Raw genomic sequence first — 23,246 nt, forward strand, 5'->3', positions numbered from 1 at the left:
AATGAACTAAATGATTTGAAAACATGCTAAACCGATAGTGATGGAATTATGGGTGGTTCTCCCCTTTTTTTCTCTCTAAAGTTTTTATAGTGTGATTGATAATATTTTTTTGCTGAATTAAAATTACATAACCATTAATTTGTATTTTAAATGTGCTAGAAGAGTTAAGCTTAAATAATAAAATATGTTGTGAGGCAAAAATATTCCAAATAAAAAGTCAATCAGAAATATTTAAAAATTCAAATAAATGTGCTTCAGAGAGATTATTTAGACACCAAATTTCTAGATGGAATTTGCATCATTCAGTATGTTATACTCCCAAATGAATGCTTTTTATCTATTATACCTTGGATTAAAATAAATTCAGCTTCTTTCAACAAAACTTAGGGTTTGACACACATAGGTGTCTTAAAGTGTTTTAAATTACAAAAGGTTTAGAACCTTTCCTAGCTAGTCAGGCATGATAGCTTATGCCTCTAATTCCAGCAACTCCAGGGGCTAAGGCAGGAGGATTGTAAGTTCAAGGCCAGCCTGAGCTACTTAGCAATACCATGTGTCAAAATAAAATAAAAGGGGCTGGGGTTGTAGCTCAGTGTTAGAGGTCTCTGGGTTTAATCCCCAATACTATCAAAACAACAACAAAAACAAAAAGAACTTTTACTAATATTTGATTATGTGTGCTTACTTTAAGTAAAGTAAAGAGGGGGAAAAAATTAACCTTTGTAAATTGCTGGGTAAAGGCAGTAAGGTTTTATGTGTAGAGGAAATAATTCCTAGCATTGCAAGTCTTCTTTTCTGCCTAAATGGATAGCTCTTAAAATGTTTAAATGGCATTGTGAGAATGTAAGTTATTTAAAAAGAATGGATGCAGAGTTGATTTCAATGTTTGGAGATTATGAAAGACGGAGAATCCTTCAATTAAGATTTTTTGTGTGCCCCAAGTTTGGTTGAGCACATCTGACTCCCTCCAAGGGTGTTTTAGTTCTTCATCCAGATTCCATAGATAACCTTTCTTAAACTGTATTCTGACAGCCAAGGGAGGAGACTGAGTTCTCCCGCTGCTCTTTTAAAAGTTAAAATTTTAGAATTCTTGAGCACAAGTGCAGCTCTTCTCACATTGCGTGATCAAAATGTGCTTATGTTACACGTTCTCCTTAAGTGTGTCTATAATTTGTGGTAACTTCTCTTTTTAAATTAAATAAATTATTTTAATTTGTTATACCTGACAGTAGAATGCATTTCAATTCATAGTACACAGTAGAGTACAATTTTTCATTTCTCTGGTTGTACACAAAGTAGAGTCACACCATTTGTGTCTTCATACATGTACTTAGGGTAATGATGTCCATCTCATTCCACCATCTTTCCTACTCCATGCCTCCTCCTTTCCCCTCCCTCTCCTTTGCCCTATCCAAAGTTCCTCCATTCCTCCCATGCTTTCCCGTAATGGATCAGCATCCACATATCAGAGAAGACATTCAGCCTTTGGTTTTTTGGGATTGGCTTACTTCACTTAGCATAATATTGCCCATTCACCTGCAAATGCCATATTTTTATTCTGTTTAATGCTGAGTAATATTCCATTGTGTATATATACCACAGTTTCTTTATCCATTCATCTATTGAAGGGCATCTAGGTTGGTTGTCACAAGTTAGGTGTTGTGAATTGTGTTACTATATTGATGTGGCTGTGTCACTGTAGTATGCTGTTTTTAAGTCCTTTGGGTATAAACCAATGAGTGGGATGGCTGGGTCAAATGTTGTTTCCATACTGCTTTCCAGATTGGTTGGTAACTTCTCTTGTCCTGATATCAGCAGTTGTATCCAGAAGCCAGTTAGCATGATATTTAAAGGGGAAAAAAATACTTACGTTTAACTGAATTAAGGTGCATTTCCCCCACTCTGTTCTATTTATAGATACACAAATATCTAAAAAGCACAGCAATGAACTGTGTCACAATTTCTTAGTGGTTGCCAGATTTAGGTACTAGCTTTTCAGAACACTAAAGAAGTCTGAAGGGAAATTTTCATTAATTATATATATAGTTTTGTCTAAAAAGTTCAAAAACATCTCCATGGCTGTCTCTTGCCTGGTCCATGAAGTTCAGTTCTGGATTATCTAATAGAGCACAGTGTTCTCTCATTGGTTTGGATGTTTGGCTTTTTTTTTTTTTTTCCCCTTCACCCCACAGAACTGTCAGGGGTGATATTTTATATCTTTTATATTTTATGTATAGTACATATAGTGCTATACAGTTGAAATTGTTAATTTATTTCTGTTCTAACTCTTCCAGAATCCTCACCTGAATTCAAGAACAGATAATTGAAGTTAAATGTCTTATGGGAAAAAGCACTGTGTATTTGGAGAATCAGATCCAACTCTCTTTTAACACTGTTGTACAGTTATACTAACCTTTTCCTGAAAGCCCAGGAAACTGTTGGTTTTATAAGGTTTTTTTTTTTAAGTTGTGATTTTAAATCAAGCATTAGTTGTTAAAAAATCTGAAGTCTAGTAGACCTCTTTATTCTGCTTTATTTTCCGATATGCAGAACCACCAGAAACTAATAAAAAAGAATGGGAAGTAACTGAAGAGTAGACAGGAAATACCAGTTTCCCTAGCAAGCAACTACAGCTCATCAGAGGACTGCATGGGTCCTGGTCAGAGGGGCAAGTGAAATACCACAGCTGCCTTCCACATAGGGACATGTCTTTTACCCTGAGAGCAACATCTGCAGCCTCAGAGGCTTAGGGAAATGCTGCATGTCATCCACATTCCTTGATTTATGTTCACATGAGCATCTACACATGTGGGTGCTTCAGCAGGCTTCGGGGAGGGATGTCCCTAGTCCCCCAAAATGCAGAACTTTATTTGGATACTGAGCCTAAACTGAGAAGTGTGGGATGGGAGTGTGATCTCCTACCCCAAGTTCAAGAAAAGCACAAAGTTAATGGAAATACATCCCTTCAAATATAGGAAATCCCAAGTTGCTTTTCTGTTTCCTGTTATAGCTATGTGAAATAATATCTTGCAATTTAGCCTTAACATTGAGTTTCAGCTCCTTTTTATGTGTGATGCTGTGAGTGGTACTTTTCAGTATTTCCTTATTACAGTGTATTGTATCTTACATCTGCACTGATTATTGTTCTTTGTTAGTTTAGAAGTCTTGTTTTACCAAGAGAAGCAGAACAGGAAAATAACAGCAATTTGGGATTATAGCTCTCCCTCCTTTTATTTTCTTAAAAGTACAATTTCTGTAAAATCTCTGGCAGGAGAAAAGAAGGGGCGTACTGTTGTCCCTGGGGATAAAATAGGCATGAGACCAAAGACTTAAGTTTCTACTTCACAATGATTTTATTAATGAATCCCAGTAGAGTTTTAACAGCAGAGAAGGATTTCCTCCTATTGTGAGTCCTGATGACCTCCAAGAAATAATTCCTTAGTGGACTACTCATATGACATCTTTCTGATTATAGACTTGTAATAATTAGATGTTTATCCTTGGAAAATATTGCCAAAAAAATTATTAATAGTTCAAGGAAGTGTTTATGCACCTTATTATGTAAATTGTTATTTTATATTCCTCATCATTCCAAAAATGTTTTGAGAGGACTGTTGAACTAAATTCCCAAAAGATCTGCTGCAAACCAGTACTTGGACTTCTGCCAAATACTCTCAAAGTTCCTCACAAATTGTACCCCCAACTCCATTATTGAAAAGCATTCAGGTTTGGGGGAAGATATGAAAAATCAGGAAAGTATTTGGTGATTAGTTTTCAAGGTTAGTTTTATCAAGGGCAAATAATATATTTCATAAAATAAGTCTCAGTAACTTTGAAACTATTTGTACAAAAGATGAAGAATTACAGTGAGCTTCATAATAGTTTCCATGGGTATTACCAACAGGTGTAAGGCATCTTCTGGGGATAGAAGATGATGGAAGAAGAAAGTGGGAGAGTGTGATGGTAATGGGAGAGTGTCATAGTTGATTTTAGATCCAACTTGGAGGCATTAACGTCATCCTTTGTTCATTTCTGAGCATCTCCATGCCTGTATGTAGAACTTTCTCTGAAGTGAACACATCTCCCTGAAATGAACAGCAAGAGAGCCATATTGATTTTCTCTGTGCACTTGCAGTTTTCCATCACTTGGTATTGAAATGTTATAGAGCATGTCTTCTCCTACCTGTTCCATCCAGGTTAGTTCATAATACATCTCATTTCATAGAAGCTGGAAATTTAGTTCCTGTAGAAAATTCAGAAGCTGGAGATGGTGTATAATTGCTTAATTTTATATGAATGATAACTATAACTTTATACATATTAATGTGAATTAAATATACTATGCATGCTGTAGCATACCAGATTTTTCTAAGTTGGAAATGGACAACTTTTCATTTAGTTGCTATTTATCATTCCTTTGTGAACAAAAATGCTACCTTATTTTAAGGAAAGTGATAGATGAAATGATATATATTTAAAACACATACATACTAAGAGAAAACCCAGTCACACCAGTTCTTTTAAACAATAAGCTCTTACTGTCATTTAAAACATGATTATTTGTTTACATCAGTTCAGCTTACAGTCTAATAGCCCAGATAATCGATAAAATAGAATTTAGAGTTGAAAACAACTTGAGTTACCTTCTAAATGTGTAGACTTTCTAAACAGTGTCGAAGTATTTTCTCTGCCCTATCTTTGCTGGGGGCAACACCTATGGACACATACTCTGCTCTTCTCAAAGTAGCCAGCTCTAAGGATTAACACTTATTATTAGAAAATGCTCTGTTGGTCTGACTTTTGCTGCATTTTTACCTGGGCTAATTCAGGTTGTTTGCCATTTAGCAACACAGATGTATAACATTTACCACATAAGTGGATTTGAGCCTTATGTCTGTCTATGGCCTAGTCAACAGATTGAGAATCAGATTTAGAAATCACTGGTCTTTTCCCCTGTTTCTTCCTAATTCCCTTATTTACAGATGAACACCTTGAGACAGCACAAGCTTAAATATGTTGCTCAAAGCCATACACATAGACTTTGTGTTGAGTGAGCTTTATTTCAGGTATGGGTTTATAATGAAGGTACTTTCATCTTCAAGTTGAAAAGTTGCTTTTTTTTAAAAAAAATTTTTGAGTTTGGCTTGCATTTTGAGAAACTGTTGAAAATACTTTGTTGACATTTGGTAGTCATATTACAAGATAGAAGGCTAGATTCATGAACCTGGTCCTAGTGATCCCAAGACAGGTAACAGGGGCTCTCTCTGTTGCTATTCATCACAGATTTCACTGGGATCTCTTTCTTTTCTTCCTTTTCTCCCTCCTGATTTCCCTTCCTCCAGCTTGGTAAGAGGGAGAAGGAGTACGCTTTGCAGGCTTGTGAACACAGGGTGTACAACCATTTCTTACCTCTGGGATCTCACACAGGAGCTGAGTTGTGCATGATTCTTTTTTTTGTTGTTGTTGTTTCTCTCTCTCTCTCTCTCTCTCTCTCTCTCTCTCTCATATATTAAAGGTGTGTTGGTGTATAGAACTCTAACTCAGAGCCATTTATGTTGTGATAACTCAGCATAGCTCTCTTTCCAACCCACATCTTTGGGTGAGAAAGTACAGTCTTAATTTTCTAGCTTCCTATTTTTAGGATCATTCCTTAGGGACTCAGTCACTAGTTGATTAATTAACCAGTGCTTAATGAGCATCTCCTGCTGTATTCCTGGTGGCAGGGATGAAGGGTGCCCTAGCTCCAGTCGAGTTTGAGAGAGATCCATGTAGATAATGTTAGCATAGGTGGAAATTGGGTTAGAGGATGCATGCATGATGTGACTTGGGGACACAGGGAAGGCCTTCTTAACTCTTCCAAGGTTGATGGCAATCGGCAGACCATCCAGAGAAATTTTTCTTTTGGGGCAGATTTGGAAGAAAAAGGAAAAGAGGGATGAGATGGTGGAGTGAAGAGGGTTAAGGGAGTGACTGTGTGGGGGCTTATTGATGCACAGAGGAATTCCTGTTTCCTTGGACAATAGGGAGTCTTCAGAGGTTCGAAAGTTGGGGGATGATCAAGATTACTGAGAGCGTTTGGAAAACTTTTTCTTGATTTTTTTTCGTGGGGGTGGAGGCTTTTAATTTTCTGCTGACATAATTGTTCCTTCTCTAGCTGAAAGATTCTTCTACTGTAAGAGAGCAAGAAAAACTGATTAATAGTAGCAACATTCTCCACACTGCAGCTTATCTCTTCCATACTCCAAATATAGCTCAAAACTTTCTTTTACTCCTCTACTTACTAAAACAACAATAACAAAAAAATGTTGGTGAGCTTTGGCTAATTCTAGGTTTATCTTCCTGACAAAGTTCTTGTGGATCTACCCCATTTTATTTCCTCCTTGGCCATGTGCCTGCCTCTCATGTTCTCAGATCTGTTGTTTTAAAAACTGAGTTCACCAATCAGATTAATTGCCTTTTCTTTCTCAGATTGTTGTATTTCAGTGTCTCCAGAGCCACTGAAGCAGTACCCTCTTGTAGGTACATAATGTCTTTTTTCCTTAAACTTCTCAAAATAAGTTCTTTGGAGTTCAGAGATGGTGTCTTGTTGGCTTTTTTATTCCCTTGTCTTCTTAGTACTAGATCTGAAATTATATTCTCACCTTCTCAACTACCTGACTGATCAATACTTTTTTTGGTCAGCATCATGGATGAGATTTATTTGCTTCATGCTTCTCCAAAATGTCTACAGTGAGCCTATCTTGCTTTTGTGAAAGAACAAAATTATTAATTAAAAAAGAATGCAGTTGAGGATGGTAGAGAATCCTATTGCTACTTTAGAGGCAGATCAAGAGTTCTTGTGACATGCTGTTTAAATTTTAGAATAATGCATCCTCACATTTTGGTTCTGTGCAAAATTCCCTCCATATTTGGTTTCTCTGGACAGTAAGTAGCAGACTCTTATGGCAAAGCTGCTTCTATATCGCTTCCCTCTTATTTGCACCCAGATTTCTTCCTGCTCTCATATGCATGTACAACTTCTTTTTTTTTTTTTTTGAGCAAAGGGTACCTTACTTCTTCTTGCCTGCCCACTCTTGGTCCTGTAAAGAGGTTTGTTCTTTTTAGCAGTGAATCTTGGTTTAGTGGTATATAAATTTAGAGCATGTTGTGTATTGAGCAATTTCTCTGTCATAGATCATTGACAGATGCTCCTCTTCATGTTGTACAAATCTCCAAATCAAATGGATTTTGGATTTTGCTAAAATTCCCACTTTTCCATGAAGATTTTCAAGATTCCTTTATCCAATTGACACTTGTCTTCAAAGCGCAATTACTGAGAATCCTGAAGTGCTTCGGCAAATTGCCTCTAGGTTTCTTCTCTTTCATACACACTTTGTTGAACAAAGAAACAAAAAACTAAGTAAAATACTGAGTTACTGAAATTTGGTGTCTGTAAAGGAAAAAATGAGTGTGTTGTTACATTATATTGATGATTTGGATTCAGTATTCTGAAGTAAAATGCCACTTAGTATTTGGCAAGGTTGCAAAGCAATGGCAGATACATACTTGCAGGTGGTTTTAATTTAGATAAACTGTGAGAAGGATGTTTTGTCAGGGTACAGTCAGTGTGGTCTTGAGTTGGTTGTGGTTTTTGATTGCTGCCGTTGTTTTGCTTTTAAATTATAAATTCTTTTGACTTTATCAGTTTGCAGTTACACCGTATCTTGTGCATTTAACTCATGATAATTCACCTATAAATGATTTAACTCATGCTAATTCAATTATAAATGTTTTCTTAAAATAATTAGCACTGTATATGTGTGTGTGTGTGTATCCATCCCCCACCCCCATGCAACAATCCCTGGAATACAGGCCAGGCCCATTTCTTGTATCCACCTCCTCAACCCCCAAATTATTTAACCCAGATCACTCTTCTTCACAGTAATCTCGTCCAACACTGTAGGGAAACTGGTAGTATTGGGTTCTGTGAAAGAGTACAGTACTTGAAAAACTGCATGTACTTATTGTGTGGGCCACTTAGTTAATTTTCAAGGATAATTTTGTCTCAATCTTTGCCTTCATTTTAGAAGCTAATCCTTGTGTAAGAGGTGACTCTGCAGTTTGTAGTTCCTTGGTAAAGGGCATTTTATTATCAACAGTGTTTTGGGGTTATACTTTTTTTTTAATATTTATTTTTTAGTTGTAGTTGGACACAATAAATTTGTTTTATTTATTTATTTATTTATTTATTTTTAATGTGGTGCTGAGGATCGAACCCACGGCCTCGCACGTGCTAGGCGAGCGCTGTACCGCTGAGCCACAATCCAGCCCCTGGGTTATACTTTTTTTTTTTTTTAGATAGAGAGAGAGAGAGAGAATTTTTTAATATTTATTTTTTAGTTTTCGGCAGACACAACATCTTTGTTTGTATGTGGTGCTGAGGATGGAACCCGGACCTCACACATGCCAGGCGAGCGCGCTACCACTTGAGCCACATCCCCAGCCCGTCCCGGGGTTATACTTCTAATAATAAGAATTGAAGCCAGCTTCCCTTTGCTGTTCACACATGAACTGTCTGTGATCCTGTTTTTAAACACATACGTATTTCTCCTATTTAGTTGGTGACCATTCATTTTTTATTACTGGGGTTTCTCCATTGGAAAGTAGTAATGGGTAAGAAGTGTGATCTGTGTTAAATAATTTGGAGAACCACAGGTTTAAAGTGAAGGATATTTCCAGAGATGGGAGTAGCAGTTGGTTTACTTCTGAACATTTATTCAGCTGGTTAGTGATAAAATTAAGTCTGTGTTATTATTCTAATATGAAAGCTTCTAATTGAAAATGCAGAGCACTTGGACTCAATCAAATTTATGAGAAGAACATTAAGAGCCCAATGGATGCTTGCCCAAAGGATTCAAATAGGCAGTTTACAAAGAAGAACATTAACCAGTAGAAAACCACAGAAAAAAATGTGAAATAAACCTAGTATATCTAAAAATGAAAATATTGTCCTTTATTAAATTGGCAAAAGCAAAAATGATTAACATACCCAAACGCTGCAAAGTCACAGTGACCTGGTGCATTTAGACATTGCTGGCAACATTGTGTAGAATTGTACATCTCCTTTGAAAAGCAATTTGGCAAGATTATTAAACTACAGAAATGTTCATGCCCTTTGTTCCAGTCCTTCGTCATGATGTTCTTTGGGATCATCTTTATCCCTAGGAAATTGAAATTAAGGGTAAGGATATTCACTTCAGCATTATCTAATTTCTGAAACAATCAGAATAACTTCAAAGATCCAAAAACCAGAACATGGTTAAGTAAGTCATAGTTTATGCATTAGAAGAAATAACACACAGCCATTAAATGGATGTAAAGGCTATAGCTGAGTGAAAAAAGGTACAAAATTAAATGAACACTATGACCAGAACAGTGTTAAAACATGTTATAACTAATACCCCAAATGTTATTCATTGAGGGTTAGGGAGCTTATAGATGTATTTTCTGTTTCTTATTATCCATAATTAAAATCTTCATCAAGGTAAAGAGAACATTAGAGAATTAGATACGGCTATGGAAGGATGAAAATGAGATGCTGGGATGACTGTTTTTAATCCAAGGGGATGTGCCAGCTTTTGTTGTGCCGCTGGTTCTGCTAACTGTCCGTTTGCTGTGTAAATGGATATAGCTTCCCTAGATGCCTTGGAATAAATGAGAACTAATCTTGGTAAAGTAACATGTTAAAGCCATATTTTAAAGCTCAGATTCCATCTGCTGAGTGTGTCTGTGTTTACAAAGGTATTGATTTGCAGCCATGCTTGCTCTATTGAGAACACAAGCTGTAGAACCATGTAGAAATAGATTTTTTTTCTTAAGAGTTTTGGAATAAATATTTTAATCATCATTTTTTTATCTGTATATATTTTCCTCCTTAGAGGAAACTTCAGTGTACTTTATAGAGAAAATTCTTTTGATTAAAAAATATTTGGAGACTATTGATAGCTTCCCTCCCCTTTTCTCTGATTGAGGAACCCCTGAATGAAACACCAGTCAGTAGTACATTTTCCTTTGTGTTTGAGGTGTGTTACCGGAGTGGGCAGGCATGCTGGTCATTCCCAGTGTAGTGACACTTTTTTCATTTAAATTTACATCTTCTAAAGATTCTCATTAGTGAATAAAATGTGCTTTTTGAGGAATTGGAAAAGAAATGGAGGAAGAGCTAAGTTCTGCTTAGAATTGATTCTTTCCATTTTTTGGGGGGCACGATTCTTACTGTAGTCCTTCTGTATGACAAATGAAAGAATGGAAATTCATTCTTATATTCAGCAAATATTTGTTGATCATTTACTAGGTACCAGGCACTTTGTGGAGTACTTAGAGATATGCAATGTCCCTAGCATTTGTGTATTTTAGAGGAATTTCAGAAAATCATATTAACAAAGGTTGCTTATAGACTGCAATAATTGTCATCAGACCAAAGTTTTAAAATTAGTGAGTGGTACACTCACCCTGTAAATATGCCACTTGATAGAAAAAAGATTGCCAGTGAGGGATCTTTTCTTTTCCCCCTTCATCAAGAAAAGAAATAGTTAAGCAATCTTTAGTTGATTTGGGTGGGTTTTGGTACTAATTCAGAAGAAATTCTTTTTCTTGCAGGCTTAGCCTCTTACTGTTTACTTCCAGTGTATTTATTGATCTCTTACTGGAATTGTTATTATAAAAGGATTCAAAATATAGCTCTTGTGCTAGGACCTTTCCTCATTGTAGGGACTGTCTTTAGCTAACCTGAGACCTTAGCTGAGTTTTTGTCTCTAGCATTTCCCATTCTTTTTTGTGCTAGGGATGGAACTTGTTGCCTTGCTCTTGCTAGGCAAGCTCTGTACCACTGAATTACACCCTCAGACCCTCCCCAACCCCATTTTTCCCTTCCTGAGAAAAGGGCACAAAATACCTTAAGATTAAAAAAAAAAAAAAAGAAGTATTATTATTATCGTTTGTGATGCTGGGCTCGGAACCCAGAACCTTGTGCAAGCTGGGCAATAACTGCCTACCACTGTGCTCCACCCCCAATCCAACCCTAAAGGTTTTAAGCCATTAAAAGTTATAGATCAATGTTCCTTTGAAAAATCACCATACAGTGATGGACAGATTGTGATCTAGTAAGAATCTGAGCTTCATTTTTGTTACAAAGAATTAGTCGTAACACAAAATTCCAGTTCAGCAATCATCCTTGTAACTTTGCATATCTATTTCCTTATCTATAATTGTGGACTTAACCTGCAAGTTCCCTGAAACTTAAAAGTCTTATGGTGATCTACTTTTTATGGTAATCCCAAGTCTTAGTTTTCTAAAGACAGCCCTAATTTGAAATCAGAAGGCAAATTCAGTTCTTGGTGTGCAAACTTTGTCATTTGAATATTGTAGTAAGGATGTTGATGTCTTATCACTGCCACATTGGGGTGGCATGGTTATTAACTGTTTTTCTGTTAATATTTCATTTGAATTTTCTGTATGTTTTTGTTTATGCTGTACTGTCCTAGAGCAGTGCTTCTTAAAGTACCCTGGGGATATTGCAAAAATGTAGACTCTGATTCAGCAGGCCTTGGATGGGGCCCTGACATTACACATTTCAAGTAGGTTCCCAGGTGATTGCTCTGTCCCTGTACTGTTAAAACACCTTGGAGCAGCAAGGCTCTGGAGGAGGTATATCTCTACTTGCATCACATACTTTGAAATTCGTGTTCTTGGTTTTTAGTGTAATTTTCATTCTGCTGTGACAGCAGATTGTGTTTGCTCTGTGTTTTCCATATTGCTGAAATATCAAAAGTAAGACCTCTCCCATTCTTGAGTTTGCACTATAGAAATATTATTATTATTATTATTGCAAGTTTTACTTATCAAAATAAGAATCTTGGGGCTGGGGTTGTGGCTCAGAAGCAGAGCACTTGCCTAGCATTTGTGAGGCACTGGCTTCAATTCTCAGCACCACATATAAATAAAAGTACATTGACAGCAAAAAAAATATCTAAAAAAAATAAAAATCTTTGCCCCATTTGCATACTGATACTTTCTAACATTCAGGAACACATGCTACTTAATATTGGCTGCAAAATACCGTGTGTTTCCAAGTGACTTTCAGCAAACCAAGATTCAGAGTAGCCCCTAGAAAATTAACAGGCTTTATTTTAATAGTTTCAAAAAAAGGTGGCCTCCTTTTAGTTTGAATCATAATAGCACAGTGGAATACAATATCCTGTGAGAAATATTGGGATTAGTTTAGTGAAATTTTAATCATAAATATGTATCATTTTTTGGTGCCAAATGACTTGAAACAAAAGTCATTATAGCTTCTTAAGAGGGTAAACATGGGTGAAGAATGAAATTTTCTCTCTTTTGGAGGTTGGCTCTGATTATATCTTGTTAAGATTAATTTTTCTAAGTTTTAAATTTACTTTTATTTTATTCTTTTTGAGGTGCTGGGAATTGAACCCAGGGCTTCCCATATGCTAGGCAAGTGCTTTACCACTGAGCTTCAATCCCAGTCCTTTTTAAATTTTATTATGAGGCAGGATCTCACTAAGTGGCCCAGGCTTGCTTGGAACTTGTGATCCTCCTGCCTCAGCCTCCCAAGTAGCTGGGATTATGGTGTGTACCACATCTTTTTTTTTTTTTGGATACTGGGGATTGAACTCAGGGGCACTCATCCACTGAGCCACATCCCTAGCCCTATTTTTTATTTTATTTAGAGATAGAGCCTCACTGAGTTGCTAAGCACCTCACTTTTGCTGAGGCTGGCTTTGAACTCAGGATTCTCTTGTCTCAGCCTCCTGAGCCACTGGGATTACAGACATGTGCCACTGAGCCTGGCGCCTTTCTGTTTTTGAGAAATGTTTATAAACAGGAATTTTAAATAAAGGGAGAAATAGAGAATTGATTTCAGAAAACAGGTCAACTAAGCATTAAATTAGTCTCCTTTCCATGATCTATTTTTGTGTTGACTGTGCTTTTTGAAAAGTCTCACTCTGTTTATTGCTAATTTTTAAGGCAATTTAACACTTAAAGTATTGGTAGTCTGCCTTAAAAAAGGCTAGTCTTATTAACTCAATTGATTTCTGCTTTTTACTATATTGAGCATTCTTATGGTTATATATTTTGAAATGAGCTATGTCCCTGATATGAGGAGTTATTAGGTCCATTTATGAACATCAAAACAAATGTTTTAAGTTCTAAAATTATTTCCTGTTCCTTTTTTAACATAACAGTCTCTCAGGAAATGGCTTTTATTGTTGCCAACTTTTATGTGATTTCCTTTGCTTAAAGATCTAGAGTACTGGGCTGGGACTGTAGCTTAGTGGCAGAACACTTGCAATGCAAGTGTGAGGCACTGGGTTTGATCCTTAGCACCACATAAAAATGAACAAATTAAATAAAGATATTCTGTCCATCTACCACTACAAAAAATTAAAAAAGAAAAAGGATCTAGTGTAGTTATGTTAGTCTTGGCTGTTTTGCATAGATACTTGCTCAAGTCATGTGTGTCTACCCTTAATAACTACAAAACCATATACATACATATGCTTATCCATTGTTCAGTGTAGTGAAAATATTCCCTGCACCCAGTTCTATCAGCATCAATAGCTGCAGATTGACACAGATGGCCCAGCCTTTGCCCACTGACTACTTTAAGAAATGCTTCAATTGCAAATGTGAAAAACTTACTACAACACTGTAGGGTTTCAGAGAGATTAGTTACCTTGGGACTGTGGGCTTCAAATGTGGTCCTGTGCACTGTGCAAGGTCTGTTGGTGGTTACATCCAACTGTACTTACTCAGCTCAGATGGGACTGTTTTGTGCCAAGACATTATAATTTGCAATGTGAGTTGAGCATGGGTTTTTAGTATATTTTTTTTTGCAGAACAAACCAAGCATTATGGAGTTGTTACATTTAAAAATGTACACTCCTTTGATTATGTATCCTTGTATTTTCTTAGTCAATTGGGTTGAATATGGTCAGTCCTACCTTCCAATTGGAAGAACTTCCATGGCATTTCCCTTTCTTAAAGGGAACCATGACTTCTGACCATTGCAGAGGACTTATTTGGAGTTATTTCCATGTGTGTCCGACCCTTATTGGCTTATCCTTGTGGGCTGTTAGGAAATAATATTTTAATTTGCTGTCTTCCTGGGACATTCCATAAAACAAGGTCTGAGCTCACTCTGTTGAAAACTCCTTTGTTTCTACCTAAAAGGACAGGTTGTTCATTTCTACCAGATGGGTTCTTTCAGATGCACTGGCCTGAACATGTGTGTGCATTTGCCTAAGCATCTAATTCTTAATGAGATGCACTCCAAAAATTAAAAAGAGTAAAAAATCGTTTCTTGTCTGGCCTCAAAAGCAGACACTGAAAAAAAAGCCTGCAAGTGATTGATTGCAGGACTTACATGGGCAGGACTGACTGATGCTATTTTTCTTTCTCAGTTTTGTGTATTTTGTGTTTTAAAAACATTGGTTTTTTTTTTTTTTGGTACTAACAACATGCCAACAGAAATACTCTGCTAATTACATAGTAATCTTGATAATGGTGATAATAATAGTGGTAATTTAATTGTGCACATCCCATGTGCCAGGCACTGTGTTAGTCATAGGACTCCTTTAATCTCATAGCAGTCCTGTCTGGTAGGTATGATTATTATTGTTGTCCTCAGAAGATGCAATGAGGAGGCTGATCAATGTGGAGTCCAGCAGCTGGGATGGGCAGAGCCATGTTCTAGGCTGTGTCAGCTACTTTCATGCTGTAACCACTGTGTGAAGCGGACTTGGGATGGGCACTCTTTCATGTTTGCTTTGAAAGGCCGGAACATTTTAATCAAAGGAGTGTTCATTTTTTAAAAAAACATGACTAGTTTAATTTTGGTGTAGTTTCCTAGTGGAAATCATGAGTGCTTGTATGTTTTTAAAATGATGAATTTTAATATTAGGTCCATGCCTCTCTCTTGCTCCTCTTTTTCCTTCCAGGGGTGCCCTCCAGCTCCGCTGCAGAACAATCTCATAGATTTCTAGGGCTCTATTTCCCAGAGGAGCATCACAGAACCTCATCACATACAATGATGTTATACTTTAAAGATCACAGGGTCCAGGTATGGCATGTGTGTGGCCTCAGGAGTTACACGGTGTATACTGAGAAAACCTGTCACAAGTTCTCTTCCTGCAGTCGCTCTGCCATTGCTTATGATCACCACTAGGAGATTGGAACTGGAACTTGAGAAGCAATTTATTTGCCATTACTAATTTACTCCTCAAAGCAACAATTGTATATTAGATTCCTTGGTCCCTGTGTCCCTGGTGGGTGAGTCATCTGCCTGAAGCTCTTGCCTTCAAGACCCTCCATTACATGATGCCAGTCATTTTCCATTCTTATTTCCCACCTGCTGCCTACATCATTCAGCCAAGTGCCCCCTGCACCTCAGACTTACAAGTCATCCCTTTCTCTTTGCAAGCTCTTCTGGAAAGTCACAGGCAAATCTTGACAACAAGCCTTCTGCTTTCTACTCTGCCAGGTCACTTGATTCTCTTACAGTGTATCTCCAGTCATATGATTTGCCTGCTCAAAACTGTCCATGGCTCCCTTTTCCCTATTGCTTCTTCCTTTGAAAACTCAAGGAAAAATTATAGGGAAATTTACTTAATCCAATCCAGATAGTTCTTTATGTGCAGGAGGATTAGTGGAGGATGCTGAGAAGAGTCGGGTCTCAAAGTTCTGTTCTCAAGGGGTTATCAGGACAGCTAATGGCTAGAGGTATAATAATGGTGTAGGGATGCTAAGAATGCCAGCAAAAAGGGATAATTTTCATCAGAGCAGAAAATGGTTTTGCATTTCAAAGGTATGGGAAATGCTCATAGATTGGCCATAACCAGGAAAGACATTGGGATATGGCATAGAGTAGATCTTCAGAGAAGAACAGATGTGTGGGCATGTTGACTGCAATAGTATATATAAGGAGCCATAGAGAGGAGAAGCTAGGATTTGTGTTTGAGGAGCAGGAAGTATTTGACTGGATGATGTAGGTGGCAGGTGGAAGATAAGATGGAAAATGACAGGTATCATATGTAATAGAGGATCTTGAATATAGGGCCGTTAGCAAAGACTTAATTTAGAAATTAATTGGGAGCCATTGAAAAGTTTTGAGCAGGAGAATTAAGTGATTGGGGTTGTATTTTAACAAGATAAAGCTGGTTTTGATGTTAAGGGTGGAATAGAGCTGGAGATACCCCTCCTGACATTCTGAATTATTATCACTTACGAAGAGAGACTCAGAAACTGAGCAGCTGGAAGATCTGGTAAAAAGGCACTTAGGGCTCACAATCAATTTCAAATGTAAATGATGTTGTCAATCTAGGAAGTGGACATACTAGGGCAAGTGGGACATACTAGTCCTTTTTGAAAATAAATGGTAGCAATTGTGACTGTTAAAGCAAGCATCTACAAGTTAATTAGAAGACAAGTGAAATAAAATTATCATTCTCACAAGTATGGAATGGGTATAATTGTGTGGGCATATGTGTGTGTGTCTGTGTGTGTGAATTTGATTACAATGTAGAAGTGAAGAACACTGTGGTTTTACACAAAAAATATACTAAAGATTTTTGTGTGATGTACTTCTTTAGAAATTTCAATAATCAGTCTGCCAGAATTAATGACTCTGGATGCATAACCTGTTTTTTTAAAAGCAATCTTTGAGTTGATTTTTCATGGTATGTAAGTGCTAAAAGTATTGTTCTATTTTTAATATGAGACAACTGACAAAAATTGAGGCCAGTTCATTTGTATAATTTTCTTAGAGTTGAGATAATTTAATGGAGAAGCAACCAATTTTATATTCTGCATTGCTGTTTTTTTTTTTTTTTCAGTTGATTTCCCTAATTACTGGTTAAGAAGCCTTTTCTACTTAACCCGCTCTCCCCCAATCCCTCCTTTTCTCATTCCCTTTCTTTATGTACGTGCCTGATCTTTTTCTTACTTAGCTGGCCCTATTATTCTTTAGTGGTCCCCTAGCCCTTCCCATGTACTTACAGTGTAACATGTTATTATGAATATTTTTAATCATTTGTATTGCTGTCAGACCATGAACTCCATAGAGCAAGGCTCCTATTCATCTTGTACCCCAGTGGTACATGTTCAATATCTATTAAAAAATGGATATTCTCTCTCTCTCTCTCTCTCTCTCACACACACACACACACACACACACACACATCACTTTTTAAAAAGTGGTTAGGAGTGGGTTTTTGTGGATTAAAATGAAAACTCTTGTAATTGCTGTAATTAATTGCAAACAAACTACTCTTTGAGAGAGGTAGATAACTGTTGTCGCATCCCTGTCCCCCTCCACCGCCATGTTGTATTTGAGAATGAAAGGTGAAGTAACTGGTGGAGAACAAGAGAAAGGGCATCGATGACCTGCTTACATCCGTCCCTTAATACTTGTAGAAAGCCTTAGGTGATTATTCCAGAGCACTTATACAGTATGCAGTGTTGTGAAGAGCATTCAGGTGCTCAGTAAAGATTAGTCATGAAATGGACTCGGGCTGTCATTGAAACAGCCGCAGAATACATGAATGCAGAACCCATAGTAATTATGAAGGTGACTGTTGAGGTGATATCTGATTGAAAAGTACTTGATGTTTTGGAGGGTAGGAAGAGGTGGACCCTGTTGGTCTCCGTTTAAAGAAGACAGGCTTATATAGAACTGAGGCTATGAATTTGAGTATGATGGGAAGGGAGCAGAATGAATGCTGGCTTGGCTGTATTGTTAGGTGATTCTAAATTTGGCATGCAGTCTTCTAAGGCTTTCAGTTAAGCCACTTGAAGGCAATATCATGGTGAGAACTTGGTTTTAGGGGTGAGTAACTGAGTTATAACAAATTTGGTGAGCAAGCTGAGGCCATGATGGCAGATGGACCTAGGGAGTGTCTGTATTAGTGGCATTCAATGTCATTGAAGTCCACCAGCATCCAGCATCCACTTCCACTGAGATTCAGCAGTGCCCTCAACTCCTGTACACACAGCTGCAAAGCGTGATGCGGACCAGCTTGGCCATGTGGAAAGTGAAGATTTGCTGTTGAAATGGGGTGGGTTAATGGAATTTAGTTTTGGCAGGAGGCAGCAGTCAGGGGAATTTATGGAAAGGGGAGGCGATGATTAGAGTGTTCTCAGGTGTGTTGAACAGAAACGTGGGCACATTCAGGAGCATGACAGTGAATCGGAGTTCAGCGCTGGGAACTAGATATTTACCTGTTTATACTTAGGGAATCACACCCTATCAGACTGCTGTCACCATGCCCAGGGTGGAGCCACACACCCTGATTATGTTCAGCAGGTGGTGGCATGTGTGTAGGGCTTACACCAGGGCTGGGAGCCAGGGACCCAGCCATGTGCCTGGCTCCACCATCCAGCGTTGAGAGAATAAAAGTGAGCCAGGGCAAGTCAGGTTTCCTTTCCCCTTTTCACTCTGCCTGAAACACTGACTGTTGAGTCACTGTTCTAGGGCTTAGGTATGGAAAACTTGGACCTTAGATTAGCCTTAGAGCACTTAAATTCAATTAAGTGATAAAACTACATAAGGAGACTAGATTGATAGTTTCAGAGAAGAAAATTTTTTTAAAATGCATGTTTTTTAAAATGAATTAATGCATTTTATAGAGATTGGTCTTATCTTTTGACATTGTATTTTCATCTATTAAAATCTATTCTTATGAATTTGGAAGTCACATTAAGTACAATAATTTCCTGCTTTTTAAAAACATAAATGTTTTCTTATATTTTATATATAGATAGATATTTTTTGGTGGTGGTGGGAATGGGCTTTTGGCGTGCTAGTCAAGTGCTATCTATACTACTGAGCCACCCCCCTTGGCACCTTGTTAGTATTATTTTCAACATTCTTTTTTTTTTTTTTTAATTTTTTAAAACTTTTTTTTTAAAGAGAGAGAGAGAATTTTAAAATATTTTTTATTGTTTAGTTTTTGGCAGACACAGCATCTTTATTTTATTTTTTTATTTGTATGTGGCGCGGAGGATCGAACCCAGCGCCGCGAGCATGCTACCGCTTGAGCCACATCCCCAGCCCCTATTTTCAACATTTTTAATGGCTACATATTTCTTTGTATAGATATAGTGGATATATTTATATAAAGTTTATTTCATTCGTTCTTAAAACAACACCACAGGTAACTTATTTATATTTAAGTACCTATCTAAGTATCTTTAGATTCCAAAAGAGGAATTATTGCATCAGAAGAAACAATGTTGCCATATTGCTTTTTAGAAAGGCTGTGATGTTATAGTCTACAACATTGCATAAAACGTACAGGATTCATTCTACCTTTATCTACTTAATATTTTTAAGTTTTTGCTTATAAAATGTAATGAATATGTCATTTGCAAGAAAATGGATAGAACTAGAGACGATTATGTTAAGTGAAATAAGCCAACCTCAGGTGGTCAAGGGCCATATTTTTTCTCTCATGTGTGGAAGCTAAGGAGGAAAAGGGGAAAGACAGGTGGAGGAGGCATGGGGACAATGAAAGGGAGATAAGTGGAGGAAAGAGACCATGGAATAGGAGGAGGGGAGGGAGGGGGGAAGTGATATTGGCCAAATTATATTGTTACATTGTGTGCATATAGAAATATGTAACAACAAATCCCATCATTATGTGCAACTATGATGCACCTATAAAATAATGTGGAAAGAGAAAAAAGTGTAATTAAAAGAAGCCTCCTGTTGCCTTCTGCTTCCTGGAGCTTTGCTGGGGGTGGGGTGGTGGGATATATTGCTGTATTGGCATTCAGCAGCATTTTGTGTTGCAACAAAAACAGAATGGGGACCTGTTTGTCACCCCAAACCCAAGGAGAAGTTCAAGATCTTTCTGCTCCTTGTGTTAACAAGGGATCATTTTGTAAGTAGACTCTTATTAGCACAGTCAATGGGCCTGAATTAAAAAAGACCTGAGATCAGCGTCCTCTGTGTTGCTTGGTGTTCTGGAGCTCTCTGCCAGGGCCTGTCTAATTACTTATGCCTCCATAGCTGTGCTCCTCTCCCTGACCCTGTCCTGAACACACCTTTCAAAAGAAAAAAGATTAGTCAATGAAGGAGCAGCATTAACCATCTGTTGTGCTAGCTAAGGTAGCGATCCACCTGTCTCTCTCTGGCTCTTTGTCTTGTTTTCTTTGTTGGCTTCTCACTAACTGAAATTATCTTACAGGTTTGATTCTTTCTTTCTGCTAGAATTCAAGCTTGATTATAAGCAGTCTGTTGGTTTTTCTAGTTTATCCCCAATCCCCAAGGATCCATCTCATACTAAGTTCTGATTATATGTTCCTTAGGTGAGCTCCATAGGACACAACTGCAGACATTTGTTTGACCCTATCTTCATTGTGCCCTGTGCTGCTTTCTCCGAGCATCTCTGAGTTACACTGTAAGCACACCCCAGGTCTTGCTGCTTCTTGGTTAGGAATTTGCTGTCAGGCCTCCTTTCATATCTGAGGAAATGTAGGTCTTTAAGACCCAACTCAATTGCTAGTCTCCTCACAAAACCTTTCCTGGCTCTAGTGCATGATCTTTTGAATCTGTGGAAGTCATTTTAAAAAATGTCTTGCAATACGTTCTTGCATTGTAGCCTTGTGTGTAGTTGTCTTTGACTATAGGCCACTTTGGGTCCCACTGTTTTCACTCACCACAATCCCTGGCCCAGTGTTTATGCTTAGGCATCTGAAAGGCCACTGAATCTTTTACTCAAAGGTCTTTGTTTCCCACACTTCTAATTTTTCCCTTCTGAAAATCTTTTTGACATCTCTCATCTTACATCTCAATTTTTAAGAAATTAAATATTTAAGATATTACAACTGGTAGGAATCTTGGCCAATATCCAGTCTCATTAGAATGAGTACCTGTACTGTGATTTTTCCATTAGCTTTTGCCCCAGGAGTTTCTAATCAGCTTTGGGGATGGTAGCAAATGTAGGTAATTGTTTCCTGTTTAGGAGTCAGATTTGACACTTCCTATTGAAATGTTTTGCTGTCTGGGATATGAAGCAGATGGTTGCTTATGGCAGAACAGATGTCCATGTTGGATCAGAGCATTTTAAATCTGCTCTTGTACCTTGAAGTGTTTCCCTTGGCAAATACCCACTCCTGACCTGCTTTTTTTAGCTTTGGGTGATTCCCTCCTCCCGAATATGTAACTACAAAGACTCTTACAAAAGAAATCTGATAAAATATGACTAATAAAACACAATTCTGTTATTGGTTAATCCATAATGCTTTATTCTGATTCAAATACAATATCTCAATTGACTAGGTAACTGGTGATTCATTACTAATACAGCATTAACATAAATTATTGACATAAATTGTTAACATAAGTTATTATAAAAAAGGGTGATTTTGATTAAAGATAATTTGATTCTTCAGATTGTCTGTTGATTGGTGTCATTGGTAGAGTGATTCAGAGAATACAGGCTGCCTGGGTCTGAAATTCAGCTGTGCCACTTGGACCCTATGTAATCTTCAAGCACATTTCCTAAATTGTGTGTGTGTGTGTGTGTGTGTGTGTGTGTGTGAGAGAGAGAGAGAGAGAGAGAGAGAGAGAGAGATAATGGTACTTTTAGGGTTGAGTGAGGGTTATACGAGTTAGTAGATGAAGAGTTCTAATAATGCTTCTTGTTTCCTAATCACTATAAAAATGTTAGCTGCATTTATTAATATTGTTAAGGTATCTTCTTTTGAGGAATAAGGGCTGGTCCTTTGAGGAATAAGGCTCTCACTGCTGGAAAAAATCCAGATTTTAAGAAGTGCTTTGCTCAAACCCGTGTGTTGTTGACTAGTTTGGCTTTCTTTCTCTTGGAGCTGCTGCTACTTGGGATGTAGCTAACACTGACTTGGGGACATATTGTTTAGATTTGAGATTTCACTCTTAAAAGGTATTGGAAAACCAGTGCCTTGAATTTGAGCCCCCACTCCTGGCAGATGTGGTTTTTTTTTTTTTTCCTTTGATAATATATATTAATTTTGTGTGTGTCATCCTGCGGATCAACCCAGGACCTTCTGTATGCTAAGCAAGTGCTCTACCGCTGAGCTACATCCTAAGCCCTCCATACACAAGTTTACTTTTAGCCTTATCATACCAAAGGTATGGAGGATGTTAAAGCCTAACAATTGGCGAATGTGCAGTTTTCCTGCTGTGGTGGTACTAAGAACTGTGAGACCTAACCCAGCTCTTCTAAACTCAGCAATTTATTGGAAGGTGACATGTATGCCGTTGACAACGAAGGCAATTTATGAAGATAAATGAGTTTTCATCTCAGCACTTTAAGTACTGTGTGCTAGGCTAATGAGAAGCACAAGACAACACGGTACTCATCCAGAAGTGCCCTGTTTCAGAAAAGTGTGGTTCAGAGCCAGAACTGAGGGGGGAATTCTGCTCACACTCCCAACCTGTTTTGCCTCATTTTCTTTCCATCAGCAGCAGCAGTTAGCTCTTAACCTGCTGCCTTTCACACACACTGAAGCTATTTTTTTTTTTTTTTTTGGCGGGGGAGCGGTAACTTTTCATTATGGAAATATTCAAACAGGGATAACTAGAGAATAGAATGAGCCCTCTGGTACTTATCACTCAGCTTTAGCTTTAGCAATATCACCACAAATACATGGCCAGTTTTTTTTTTTTTTAATCTGTCCCTGTCTGCCCTTTACCTCTGCTGTATTATTTTAAAGTAAGTCCCAGAAAAGCTATTATATTTTCCTCCTACAAATTCTTCTGTATCAGTCAAAGATAAGGGTGCTTATAAAGCTTTTACTTTATATTTTTCAACCACCATTTTTCACTGAAGGAGATTGCATTTGCTGGCTGAAGTAGATAGGTTGGCTGTAACATATCCAATGATTATATATTAGGAAATCTTGTATTTAATGAGCAACCTAGGTTTAGATGGATTTCACACATTTCAGAGGAATTCTAGGTTGCTTGTTTCATGAAGGTCTTGCAGACAGACTTTTATTTATTTTTTTTTTAAATTTTTTATTGTGGGTTGTTCAAAACATTACAAATTTCTTGACATATCATATTCCACACTTTGATTCAAGTGGGTTATGAACTCCCACCTTCACCCCATACACAGATTGCAGAATCACATCAGTTACACATCCATTGATTTACATATTGCCATACTAGTGTCTGTTGTGCTCCGCTGCCTTTCCCATCCTCC

General features: G+C 37.5%; 1 protein-coding gene across 1 annotated transcript in view; it reads left to right on the forward strand.

Annotated features, from left to right (window-relative positions):
* Positions 1-14,123: 14,123 nt before the first annotated feature.
* Pard3 (par-3 family cell polarity regulator) overlaps positions 14,124-23,246 on the forward strand; it is a 626,126-nt gene continuing 617,003 nt past the window's right edge. The window contains exon 1 of the mRNA XM_048809090.1: positions 14,124-15,121. Coding sequence (XP_048665047.1) covers positions 15,089-15,121 — 33 coding nt within the window. The 5' untranslated portion in view covers positions 14,124-15,088. The remainder of the gene's footprint in view (positions 15,122-23,246) is intronic.

The sequence above is a fragment of the Marmota marmota genome, unplaced genomic scaffold (genome assembly GCF_001458135.2).
Source record: "Marmota marmota marmota unplaced genomic scaffold, marMar, whole genome shotgun sequence".
NCBI lineage: Eukaryota > Metazoa > Chordata > Mammalia > Rodentia > Sciuridae > Marmota > Marmota marmota.